This window comes from Otolemur garnettii, unplaced genomic scaffold (genome assembly GCF_000181295.1).
Source record: "Otolemur garnettii isolate 467f Iridium unplaced genomic scaffold, OtoGar3 scaffold00013, whole genome shotgun sequence".
In the NCBI taxonomy this organism is placed as follows: domain Eukaryota; kingdom Metazoa; phylum Chordata; class Mammalia; order Primates; family Galagidae; genus Otolemur; species Otolemur garnettii.
In genome coordinates, this window is record NW_003852408.1 from 3,714,702 (window position 1) to 3,728,122 (window position 13,421).

The window sequence follows — 13,421 nt, forward strand, 5'->3', positions numbered from 1 at the left end:
TTTTTTTTTTGGTTGTAGTTGTCATTATTGTTTTGGCAGGCCCAGTCTGGACTTGAATCCGCCAGCTCCAGTGTATGTGGCTGGTACCCTAGCCGCTGAGGTACAGGCACTAAGCCTTACCTTTTAATTTTCAATGGTTATTTTCCCCAGGTGTAAAATTCTCAGCACTTTATGATACCTTTGGGCATCTATGGGTTCTCTTTAAAAGTTCACTGTTGCCTTTTGAAGGCAATGTCTTTTTTTCTCAAAGTATTTTTTTGGGGGAAATGCTTTATTAATAAATATTTAAAAAATAATTTGAGTATATTGAGCTGAAGTGATGTTTTCCTTGATACTTAATTTGCTTGGGCTTCACTGGACTTTTGAATATGTAAATTGATATTTTTTTCTGAGTTTGGGGAACTTCTTGGCCATTAATATATAAAGTAGTATTACTCTTACCTCATTATCTTTTCAGATTTTCTCTGCTCTGGGAGTATCAAGATTGTGCATGTTCAAAATTTAGGCTGCATTCATCATATCTTTATAGCTGTGTTTTATTTTTGATTTTGTTTTCAGAATATTTTCTCTCTCTGCAGTTTGAAAAATTGCTATTGAACAATTTTCAAATTCACTAATTCTTCTTTCTGCTGTTTTCTTCATTCTTTTGTTAAAACTAATTTCAGATAGGATTTTTAGTTCTGGACAATTCTGTGATCCCCCCCACCCCCCACCCCCGTGATAAATGCCAATTCACTATTGAAATTTTGTGTATTCTTAATGACTTTGTCCATCATCTCAGCTTATTTATTTAATAAATATGATAGTACTATACAGTGCTTGTCTTTTTTTTTTTTTTTTTTGAGACAGACTCTTACCTGTTGCGCTAGGGTTGAGTGCCATGGCACCATCGTAGCTCATAGCAAACCTCATCAAACTTGTGGGCTTAAGTGATCCCCCTGCTCAGCCTCCTTAGTAGCTGAAACTATAGGAACCCACCAGAACGCCCAGCTAGTTTTTCTACTTTTAGTAGAGACGGGGTCTTGCTGTTGCCCAGGCTGGTTTCACACTACTGAGCTCAAGCCATCCATCTGCCTTGGCTTCCCAGAATGCTAGGATTATAGGCCTGAGCCACTGTGCCCAGCCTAGGATGGTTCTCTTTTAATTGTACCAGTGTTGTTCTTGTTAATGTCTTTTTTCCCTTTCTTAATCCCCAGTCCTACATTCTTGCCGCTTTCTAATATCTAGTGATTACTTATTTGCTAGACATTTTGTGAAAAAGAATGAGTGATTTAAGTGATATTTTTTTTCTAGCAAAGTTTCCTCTTTTTCTTTATTAAACATAAGTTTCCATAGCTAACCCCTGTAACTTTAGTTAGAGCTTGAGCTTGTTTTGACAAGAGTTTTAATTTTGGTATGAGTCATATTCTTTGGCAGACTCCTATTTCTTTGTTATGTCCCTTTCATGGTTTTGATTGAGAACTTTGCAAATCTGTCTCCTCAGACTTAAATAATGAAGCAACTTCAAAATATGGCTCGTTGTGGGAGGTCAGTTGCTGGCTGTGTGTGTTTGAAACAAGCATCCTCTCTCTTTTGAAACTTTAGTTTCTAAGCACTATGAGACTACAGGAAATTTCATTCTGTCTTACCAAAGGTTTTCTTCCAGTATTTTTTTTTTCACAGCTCTATAAGTCAATAGCCTCCTGTGACTCCCTATCAGACTGTGATTTCTCTTCCCCTTCATACAAGGAACCAGCAAGCCACTGCACAAGGGCCAAGTCCAACCCACTGCTTATTTTATTCATTTATTTTTTGAGACAGGATCTCACTTGGTTGCCTGGTTGAATGCAGTGGTGTCATAATAACTCCCTGTAACCTGTAACCCCTGGGCTCAAATGATCCTCCTGCTTTAGCCTCCCAAGTAGTTAGGAATCTATAGGTACAGGTGCTTATCACTGTTTCCTGCTAACATTTTAGTTTTTTTGGTAGCACCAGGGTCTCAGTGTTTTGCCAAGGGTACTGTAGGACTCCTAGGCTCAAGTGATCCTCCTGTCCTACTCTTCCAAAGTGCTGGGATTACAGATGTCATCCAACATACCCAGTCCCGTGGTACTTTTTATAACCCTATGAATTAAGAATGACTATGTGGCTGTAACCATTTTTAAAGAGTAATATTTTGTGACATATGAAAAATAAATGAAGATAAAATTTCAGTGTCTATAAAGTTTTATATTTATTATTATACAGCAGTGTTCGCTTATTCTTAGAAATTGTACTGTTTATGGCTGCTTTCTAGCTACAGTACCAGACAGAGTTGAGTAGTTGAAGTAAACAACGTACAGCTATAAAGCCCAAAATAATTTCTATATGACCCTTGATAGAAAATGTTTGCCTGCCAACCACTGATCTACAATAAAGTTTCTCAAAGTGTATTCTGTGGTCTCCTGGGAACAATCCTGAGACTTGTACATGGAATCTGTAAAGTCAAAACTAGTAATAACAGTTAATATAAGGGTTTTTTCTTTTCCACGTGGTTGATGTTTGAACTGATAGTACAAAAGCAGGGGTGGTAAAATAACTGATTATCTTAACAAGAATCATAGCAGTGGCAACAAACTCTACTAGTTGTCACTGTATTCTTCAATGCCATATACTGCCAGTAGAAATAATCTCACTTAAGGATGTGTGATGAGACAAAATTAGTTGAATTAGTTTTTGAACCCTAAGTACATGTCTTTTTAATAGTCCTTTATAGTCCTTTGTAGCCACGTTGGATGGCTCCTGCCTATAATCCCAGCAATTTGGGAGGCTACAGTGGGAGGGTTGCTTAAGATTAGGAGTTCAAGACCAACCTGGCAACATAGGGAGATCCTGTCTCCACAGAAAATTTCAAAAATTAACTGGGTGTGGTATCATGGTTTTTCCGGTGGCTGAGGCAGGAGGATTACTGAACCTATGATTTTGAGGCTATTTTGAACTATGGTCAAGCCACTATACTCCAGCCTAGGTGAATGAAACCCCTCCCCCCCTTTTTTTAATCTTTGTGACAAAGTAGGGCCCAATTTTTGATGTGCAGTTGACGTTTGAAGAACACGAGTTTGAACTGGGAACGTCCACATATATGTAAATACAAATAAATACAGCCAGCCTTCCTTATCTGAGGGTTCCCAGTGACGTAAGTATCAGGTTTTCCTCTTTCAGGTTATGCTATTAGGATGTACTTGATAACCATTTTATCCTTTTAAAGTAAAGTTAGAAGCAACTGAGGTTTCCTTTCATTTCACTGGCTACTTTCCCTTCTATTTTTTCCTTCCACATTATTTCTTCACAAAAATAATAAATCTGCTATTAATATTGTCATATTACGTAGTTTAAAATTTTAAAATGGTGTATGTCTGAGTTTGACTTTCTTGCAGTAGGTTTTTGGGTGAATTTTTAATTATGATACAGGTAGGTAAGCAGTTAAAATTATGGACTATGTTAGACAGTCTTAAATAATAGAGAAAATAAATCTTCCATGAGTCACCATGTGCCCCTTTGAGAGTTTTATGTCTCTAGGACTATCACTAAAGCTTAATTGAAATAAAAAAACTTTGGTGTTTTAATATATTCCGCATTCATTGATAGTTTGCAAACATACATCCTGTTTCTATGGGATGTCTATACTTAGCGATATGACAATGAAAGAAATCCACTACACAGATAGTAGCTTGAAAATGTGTAAGAAATAAAAGAGATTTAAAGTTACATCAAATATAAGTTTGGTAAGCATTAATTGAATTAATCATTATTTCCAGTTGGGGAAGTTCATGAAAAATGAAACACATTTGTAAACTTCTGAATGTCTTGTTCTGCTTAGCAAACACTTCTTTCTTTGTGGTAGTTGAGTCTTAGTGGAATTTAATTGTTTGAGTAATGTAATTGAGTCTTTTTTTTTTTTTTTTTTTTTAATGAGCAGAGTCTTACTTTTTGTCACCCTTGATAGAATGCCGTGGTGTCATAGCTCACAGCAACCTCAAACTCTTAGGCTCAAGTGATTCTCTTGCCTCAGCTTCCTGAGTAGCTGGGATTGCAGGTGCCTGCCACAATGCCCAGTTAATATTAGAGAAGAGGTCTTACTCTTGCTCAGGGTGGTCTCGAACCTGTGAGCTCCTGGCCTAGAATCAAGTCTTAAAAATAGGAATGTTCCAGTAGCCACCATTTGTGCATGATAGAAAGTAGATATAAGGGCCAAATAGTTTTGCTGCTGTTATAGGATATTTTAATTCTTTGAATTCTCTTATGTTAGATGTACTGTTCTGCTGTTTGTATTTATTTATTTATTTATTTTTTTGCCTTTTTCACCATTACTAGAATTCCATTTACTTGGGTGCAGGTATTTAGTTAGAGGTATATAACATTTTCTTTGAAGTCTAGCTATCATAGCTTAGTAAGTTTTTCTTGTTACAGAAAACTTTTGCTTGCTTTGTACATTTCTTTAAAAATACATATGTTAAACCATATGTTATGGTTGTGTTGTGGCTATTTTTTGTTTTTGTTGTTAAAAACTGGTTAACTGCTCTCAGTTAGAAAGACCAAAATATTTAAGTAACTGTAAGATCAAGTCAATGCAGAGCAGATACAATCAATTAAATTCTGACTGTGTCTACCCTGAATATGACGTAGCCTTTAACTGGAATCTAAGGAAGATCGTCATTACCAGTCATTACCATTTAGAGCCACACCTTATACCTAGTAATAATTTTCTTAAATGTTTAAAAATAATGATTTCTTTCTCTCTGAAGGTTCTAAGGCCCAGCAGCTACTGCAAGGACTACAAGCCAGTGATGAAAGTCAGCAGCTTCAGGCAGTTATTGAAATGTGTCAGTTATTGGTCATGGGAAATGAGGAGACACTGGGAGGGTTTCCTGTCAAGAGTGTTGTTCCGGCTTTGGTAAGCATAGAGTTGCCCCCGCTTCTTATCTCACTTGCCCTCTGAGTGCTTGTGATTTTTTACTGAATACATAATTATCCTCATTGTGAATTTTGAAACCTGCTATAACTAAGAGGATAATATATGAGTTGGGGCTTTTGTTTTATGCTTATAGATGTTGTGAAGTGATCGCTAATGATAACTTAGTAAATTTTCTAAACTGCTTTTGTTTGGTTTTGTGATAGTCTCACTCTCCTGCCCAGGTTAGAGTGCCATAGCATCATAGCTTAAAGCAGCCTCAGACCCCTTGGCCCAAGTGATCTTGCTTCATCATTCAAGTAGCTAGAACTACAGGTGCCTACCACAACACTCAACCTAATATTTTTTAATTTTCATTTTTTAGTAAAGAAGGAGTCCTTGCTCTTGCTCAGGTTGGTCTGGAACTCTTGAGCTCAAGCAGTCCTTCTACCTGGGCCTCCCAGAGTGCTCGGATTACAGGCGTGAGCCATAGTACTTGGCTCTTCTAAACTGTTTTTTGATGCACAGTAGTCTGTTGCCCTGGGTACAGTGCTGTGGAGTCATAGCTCACTGAATCGCAAACTGGGTTCTCACGATCATCTCCACCTCTCAAATAGCTAGGATTACAGACATGTGTCCCACAACCAGTTAGTTTTTCTATTTTTAGTAGAGATGAGGTCTTGTTCAGACTGGTCTCAAACTCCTGAGCTCAAGCAATCCACCTACTTTGGCCTCCCAGAGTGCTAGAATTACAGGCATGAGCCACTGTGCCTGACCAGTCATCTAGTTTTTGACACTTAAAAGACAAGCTCTAAGTCATTCACCACAACGATAATACCTTGACTCTTAAAATGAAAAATGTTTCTCATTCGACCTCCTGATCCATGGGGCAGTATTAAGAAGCAGTTCAGGTGGCGCCCATAGCTCAGTGGGTAGGGTGCCAGCCACAAATACCGAGGCTGGTGGGTTCAAGCCCAGGTCAGTTAAAACAACAACGACAAGTGCAACTAGCCAGGTGTTGTGGTGGGGACCTGTAGTCCTAGATACTTGAGAGGCTGAGGCAAGAGAATCACTTACGCCCAAGAGTTTGAGGTTACTGTGAGCTATGATGCCACAACACTCTACCCAAGGTGACATAGTGAGACTCTATCTCAAAAAAAAAAAAAGTCTGTATGTTACTTTCTGGATATTCATGACAGCAATATTAGCTTTTATTCTTTTGGATTTTGCTTGTGTAATATCTATTCTTAGGTAACTGATTCGTTTGATAGCTGGCCTCCTGAATTTAACTTTTTTTTAAAAAGTTAAATTTTTGAATTTTTTTTTTAAAAATAAAGGACTTGTCTTACTTTATTCTATTTACAATTAAAATACAGTTTTTATTAGTTAAATAAGGAACCCAGTAAGTCTAGGAAGAAATGTTGACCCTTAATCCAGTTTGTTTAACTTAATGGTTAACAAACCATTGATAAGATTTAAATACTTAATTTTCTTGGACAGGCCAACAATGGCTGTTGTTAATGAGTTGTCCAGATTGGTCTTTTATCAGAAGTGAATATTGTTGATATGTGGTTATCACAGTACACTTATATAATCATAAATGATCATTTTTTGTGGAAAGGGAAACTTTTTACAGTACTTTGTAAATGTGGTTTTACATGGTTCGCTCTGTCTTAGGAATTGGGGAACTTAATACTTTTTCTATTAAGGTAACACTCCTTTCAAATTCAACTGTTTTAGGTGGTTGATTATATGAGATTCAAGACAGAGTTTTGTTTGACCCTATAAGTATAGTGTGTATGTATGTTTAACAAAAAATAGTTTTCGAGAGTTCTGATATGTGGGTATACTTTCCCTGGAATAATTCAAAACTGAGAAGATAAAAGGATACTTTACAACTTAAATTCATTGCATTAAAATTTTTCATTCAACTTGGAGACAGTGAATGGCTGCCTTCTCTTCTAAGGAGGAAATTTCTTTGGTGGCTCTGCTGCTTCAGGAGGATGGAGTATACAAACCTAGCAATTTTGCATCTCCTCATTAGAGAAACTGACTGAAATCTGTTTTTCCTCAAGAAAAACTAAAATCACAGATTTAGACTCAGTCATGCATATGTGGAATTATTGTATTAATTTAGCTTTTAATTAGTATATAATTAGTTCTGATCTGATCGATCTTGTGCTTAAGTTCTGTGTTACTATATTATTTTCCAGCTAAGTTAAATAGTACTTTTAAAGAAGCTCATTCACCAGAGTTTAAGCTGTGTTAATTCAACAAATATTAATGCATTGCTAGTCCAGTTCATTTATGTGTCCAGTACTTCTTGATATGAATAAGTTCTCAGTGATATGTTAAGGGCTCCTGAAGGAATATTAGAGCTACCATGAGGGTTGATTACAAGCAACAAGAAGGCTTTGGTTTTGATCTTGATTAAGAGGTTGATGACTATCTAGCAGCCCAGTCTAATCATTTCTTATATATGTTTGTTAGGTTTTGTTTGTTTGTTTGTTTGTGTGTTTGAGACAGAGCCTCAAGCTGTCCCCCTGGGTATAATTGTGGCATCACAGCTCACAGCAACTTCCAACTCCTGGACTCAAGCGAGTCTCCTGCCTCCGTCTCCCAAAGAAGCTGGGACTACAGGCGCCTGCCACACCTGGCTATTTTTTTTGGTTGCAGTCATCATTGTTGTTTGGTGGGCCCAGGCTAGATTTGAACCTGCCACCTTAGGTTTATGTGGCTGGCGCCTTAGCCACTTGAGCCACAGGCGCCGAGCCTGTTTGTTAGGTTTTATCTTTTGTGATAAAAGTCTTGAATGATACTTTACATTTCATTTGAAATGAAAGAAGAATTACTAGGTTTTTTTTCTCTAGGAATATAGCTTCTAATACTTTGTCATCTTTTTAACAGATAACGTTACTGCAGATGGAGCATAATTTCGATATTGTGAGTATAGACTGTATTCTTTATAACACTATGTATACATTTAAATTTTGAGTTTTTATTGAGTAAAATCCTTTCTTTTCCAGATGAACCATGCTTGTCGAGCCTTAACATACATGATGGAAGCCCTTCCCCGATCGTCTGCTGTTGTAGTTGATGCTATTCCTGTCTTTTTAGAAAAGGTAATCCTACTTTTGTCCAACTTAGTTTTCCCCAGGTTGTTCAAAAGCTGGCATAGAGACTCATTTAAATTTAGAACTCTTAAATTTCAGCTTCCATTTCTAACTAACTAAAGTATATTTTTTTAGCCATGATCCCAGAAAAATGTTTTGTGTTCAGTTTGAAGTTAAAGTTAATAACTCATTTATAAGTATCAGGCCAGCTTTATACTTAATATCATTCAATGAAGAACTTAAAACACTTGATTAAAAGTAATCTTTATTTCTAGACTACATTGCAATGATGTTGGTAGCTATATACTGATTCTATAGCTGAGAGGGCTGAGGCAGACAAAATGCCTTGCTCAAGGTTATAAAGTTGAGTCACTGGTGAAAGGATACTTATGGTTTATGGTAGGTTGTGCTTTTGGTCTGTCTTAGGGATCCTTTTCAGTGTTTAAACACACGATAAAATTTCCTTTATCTGATAAACTTGGAATATGGCATTAAAATTTAAAATTTGATTTTTAAAATTTGTTACAAAACAACCCATCTATCTTAAATGTGAAGATTTAAAGTTACATAATTGGGTTTGTTTTTCTCTATAGAAAAAATTTCTCAGTATCTTAAAAATAGGGTAAAGTAGTTTGAAGAAAACTTTATTAACTTAATCTCAAAGCTTAGGTCCGTAAGTGACTTATTTCCTATAGTGGGTTTCATATTAGAAGCAGTAGTTTGATGAAAATCAGAGAAAATACTACATTTATGTAGAAGGTTAAGTTAGTGGAAGAGGAGTTTAAGTGTTAACCTTAAATTTCCTGTTTCTATGTCTCCAGCTGCAAGTTATTCAGTGTATTGATGTCGCAGAACAGGCCTTGACTGCCTTAGAGATGTTGTCACGGAGACACAGTAAAGCCATTCTACAGGCGGTAAGTGTTGTTACCAAGGGAGTGTATATTATTTAATGTTGGATTTTCAGTCCACTCCTGGACAAGCTCCTTAATTGCAGGCTCTGGGGATATATGTGTTATTTCCAAAGTGATTTGCTAGATTTTTTGGTAGTTAAGTTTTTTTTTTTATTGCTGAGAAAGAATTTTTCGTCACCTTAACAGTTTTCTATATTTTAGGGTGGTTTGGCAGACTGCTTGCTGTACCTAGAGTTCTTCAGCATAAATGCCCAAAGAAATGCACTAGCAATTGCAGCCAATTGCTGCCAGAGTATCACACCAGATGAGTTTCATTTTGTGGCCGATTCCCTCCCATTGCTTACCCAAAGGCTAACCCATCAGGTAAAATATGAACTTATTTTAGGTCATAACAAATATTCATTACTTCTTTAAAAAATGATAATTTTCAATTAGTGTTTTAAATCTTCCAGATAGATACGTGTATTTGAAAGTGTTCTGATACATGGTTTTTTTCCATGTTACATAGTTGTGAACTGCATTAGGATATTTTATAAAATTTTGGTAGTTTACCCAAATAGTAATTTCTATGTTTGGTATTTTCAGCTGTTTAGACTTGAAGATACAACTTTGTTATTTCAGCATTGAGCATTTACTCTGTGATATGATCACAATTCCCTTGGAAAGAGTAACCTTCCTTTATGGGTATTGGAATAGGCAGATTATGACAGGAGGATTAGGGAGAAGAGGAATCAGTGGACCTGGTTAATACAGGATGAAAATCAGAGAATAGGGTGATCTGGAAGACAGAGCATGAGTTAAGTGTCAAGGTATAGAGAAATTGTTTTTGTTTTTTTAATGTAAATTAATATTTTAAAGTGTTCTTGCTGAGAAGGATTTTAGAAATCTGGCTTTATAAAACTGCCATTATAAAATGTACCCTGGGGAAGTGGGGTACATAGTTTTTTTTTTTAAATAGGGGATTTATGAAAGATAAAATAGTAATGATCATTGAGTCACTCCAGAGTATTTTACTTCTAAAATGATGAAAACAAAGTAATGCCATTCTGTTTTATAAACATTTTTAATATTTACTTTTGAAAATAGACTAAGGTAATCTTTCCTTTCTTTGGGGTAAAAATTTGTTCTGTAGTTCATTGTGATTATCAGTAGCATATGAGGTTCTTCTTTTAGAAATAAGACATAAGAATCAGAAGTTAAATAGTTGACCAGTATTTGATCACTCTTTCTAGAGTGACATAGTGACAGCAGAGATGAAGGCTTTCATATAACATCTATATGATTCTTTTTACAGAAGCAAGTCTGGTTTTACATATGAAGTCACCTTATAAATCAGTAAATAACAAGAACTATCAAAACTTAACTAGCCAGTAAAATGTTCTTTCCCTTATTTTGAAGATTACTTCAAATATTTCCTCAGTGGGACTACTCTAATTGTTTATAGTGACTATAGTAAATCATTTTTATAATGAATCTCTTCCAGCTTATTTTTATAGTATAGACACAACTCTGTGCCTATTTTTAACTTTATCAATAAAGTTATCGTTCATGCATCTGTACTGTTTCTAACTTTGTAGTAGTATATACATACTTAAACATTTTAACACTTTTAAAGAAAACTAGAATATTTATCTTTTCTTTAGTATATAACATTTGTTTAGGTATTAAGATAAGGACAACATTTGTTCTTCCTTTTCTTTATATTTGCTTTTATCCATTTTATGGAGATGTTCTTATGGTATGATTCTCTTTGCTTGGAAAATGTAGTACACATATTACTGATTTGACTTTGCTTAGGCCCATTTCCATTTTCAAAGCTCACATCTACTAATTGAGCTAGACTCAAATTTGGAATTCGGAAGAAGATAAGGTAATATGTACAACAATGGAAATGTTTTCTACTACTAAATTTTGTTTTTCTTTATTAAAAAATAGGACAAAAAATCAGTAGAAAGCACTTGCCTTTGTTTTGCACGTCTAGTGGACAACTTTCAACATGAGGAGGTAAGTAAGCATCTGGTTGTATTTTTATATAATTACTAAATTTTTATGTAATTACTGAATTGATGTAACAGTGTCTTTTTTCTTGTGTTTTTGAAGAATTTACTCCAGCAGGTTGCCTCCAAAGATCTGCTTACAAATGTTCAACAGCTGTTGGTAGTGACTCCACCAATTTTAAGTTCTGGGATGTTTATTATGGTAGTTCGCATGTTTTCCCTGATGTGTTCCAACTGTCCAACTTTAGCTGTTCAACTCATGAAGCAAAGTAAGTGCTAATTTTATTATTCTACTTAATGCAGGGAAAGTGGCTTGTTGGTTCTTTAATAAGTAACGTCACCATAAGCCAAGCAAGTAGAAGAGATTTCCAATATCACAGGCACAAGATAGTAGAGAAGAAAAATGTTAATATGTAATAAATACTTATTTGGACAATGTATTAATGTTTCTAACATACCGTTTTTATGAATATAAGTTTACCCTTAGTAGTTCTAATAATTTTTATATAATGTTAGTTATGTAATGATCCTTCATTAGGAGAATTCTGAGTTGTATATTGTCAATAACTGCTTGTCTTTAGTATGTGAGTGGTCTTTTCTGCTTGTGTTAACGTTTGTGAATGCTTTCTTCCCTCACAATAAGTTAACACTTACTTACATTGATGATTGTTTTTGATGTTTGTTACTTTGGTATTTTGTGAACCTTTTCAACCTAACGCAATGTGCAAGGAATAAAATTTTATTGCACTACTTTACAGTTGACCCTTCCTCTTCTTAAACCTTAGATTTCACATATTAATGTCAGAGAGTGATGGAGCTTCAGAAAACATCCACATGTTATGATTATTTCTAGTAGATCAATTCTACTTGGAGGACCTGTAAAATTCTAACATAAAAAGATGTTACCTAGGAGTCAGTGATGAAGGAACATTTGGTCCCAGTGTTTCTGACAGTACGTTTAGCAGTATAATGTTTTTTGTTTGAGAAACTCAGTTGTATGTTTAGGTGCATTTCTTGGGAATTAACACATTAAACAGAGTTGTTAAGGTGATTAATTAGAAAGAATCCTCTTAAAGCATTGAGTCCTTCCCAAATTTGGTATTCCAGAGAAGAGCTTTGAGTGTTCCATGAACAAAATGCTCTCTGCCTAAACAATATTGAGAAAGATTTAATTTCTTCTTGAGTGGTAACAATATACTTTACTGAATTCTTTCAACTCTTTGGACTTTGCTTAGTTTGATGTTTCCTTCAGTTAGAGTACAGATTATTTTTAGTCACTATACATCTTGTTACATATAGTACATCCCTAAAAACCAATTTGTGAAATTGCTGCCTTTTATTGATTTTTAACATTTTGCAGTTTGTTTCTTTGAATATGATGAAATTTTTACCTCTTTTGCATACCCCTGGAAGTATGCAAAATGTTGGCCACACATTTATCATATGGCAGTGTTTATAGTTTTTCTATCTACAGTAATATCACGAAGGAAACATGGACCTTTTTTCTCCATGTCATTATCATTTTCTGATTTCTTACATAAAAAAATAAAATAGAAGATTTTTATTTCTTAAATAAAAAAATCTTAATAAAAAAATCAATAAAAAAGTCCCATCCCATGTATTTGCATTTCTTGATAAAGTTGGCAAAACTATAATTTAAAAAAAAAATCATTATTTGTGAACTTTTTATGAGGCAAGGATTTAACTATCTGCATCTTTCTGCACAAAAAGGTAGTGAATATTTCCGTTGATAACAGAACTTAATAGTTTTTTTTGTTGGAGACAGAGCCTCAAGCTATCCCCCTGGGTAGAGTGCAATGGCATCACAGCTCACAGCAACCTTCAATTCCTGGGCTTAGGCGAGTCTCCCGCCTCTGCTTCCCAAGTAGCTGGGACCACAGGCACCCACTACAACACTTGGCTAATAGTTATTGTGAAAACAGTCAACAAAATGTTTACGTATATTTTACATATGTATAATATTCATTCGAACAGACACATACTATCACAACTAAGAAAGACTCAAGTCACTGTTTAGTTTCAGCTATTAGAGTGACTAAAATATGGAGACTAGAAGCCCCTTCCACTCTCATCAGTACTTTTGAATAACTGTCATGCCTAATCCTCCAGAAATTGATGTCTTCCAGGAATGGAAACTGTAGTAGAGAGCATTTTAATAATCTTTGTATAAAGGTGGCCTGCTGGCTTTCCTGATCAAAATCTAGTCAGATCAGATCCTTTTAATTGCTACCTTTCATCCTTCCTGCTTTAGTATGACTGAATCAAGAATAAATACATGGCTCTGTGCCTGTGGCTCAAGCAGCTAAGGCGCCAGCCACATATACCTGAGCTTGTGGGTTCAAATCCAGCCCTGGCCCGCCAAACAACAATGACAGCTACAGCCGAAGCCGGGCGTTGTGGCAGGCGCCTGTAGTCCCAGCTACTTGGGAGGCAGAGGCAGGAGAATTGCTTGAGCCCAGGAGTTGGAGCT

At 35.5% G+C, this 13,421-nt stretch overlaps 1 protein-coding gene across 13 annotated transcripts in view; it reads left to right on the plus strand.

Moving 5' to 3' along the window:
• Positions 1-13,421, plus strand: part of TRIP12 (thyroid hormone receptor interactor 12) — a 147,614-nt gene that overhangs the window by 89,218 nt on the left and 44,975 nt on the right. For all 13 annotated transcript variants that reach the window (XR_002772109.1, XM_023510451.1, XM_023510455.1 and 10 more), the window contains 7 exons: positions 4,764-4,912; positions 7,817-7,852; positions 7,936-8,031; positions 8,844-8,936; positions 9,135-9,296; positions 10,869-10,937; positions 11,034-11,199. Coding sequence is in view for 12 of the 13 variants with exons in the window: in XM_023510451.1 (XP_023366219.1) it covers positions 4,764-4,912; positions 7,817-7,852; positions 7,936-8,031; positions 8,844-8,936; positions 9,135-9,296; positions 10,869-10,937; positions 11,034-11,199 (771 nt within the window). In the remaining variant the exon portion in view is untranslated. The remainder of the gene's footprint in view (positions 1-4,763; positions 4,913-7,816; positions 7,853-7,935; positions 8,032-8,843; positions 8,937-9,134; positions 9,297-10,868; positions 10,938-11,033; positions 11,200-13,421) is intronic.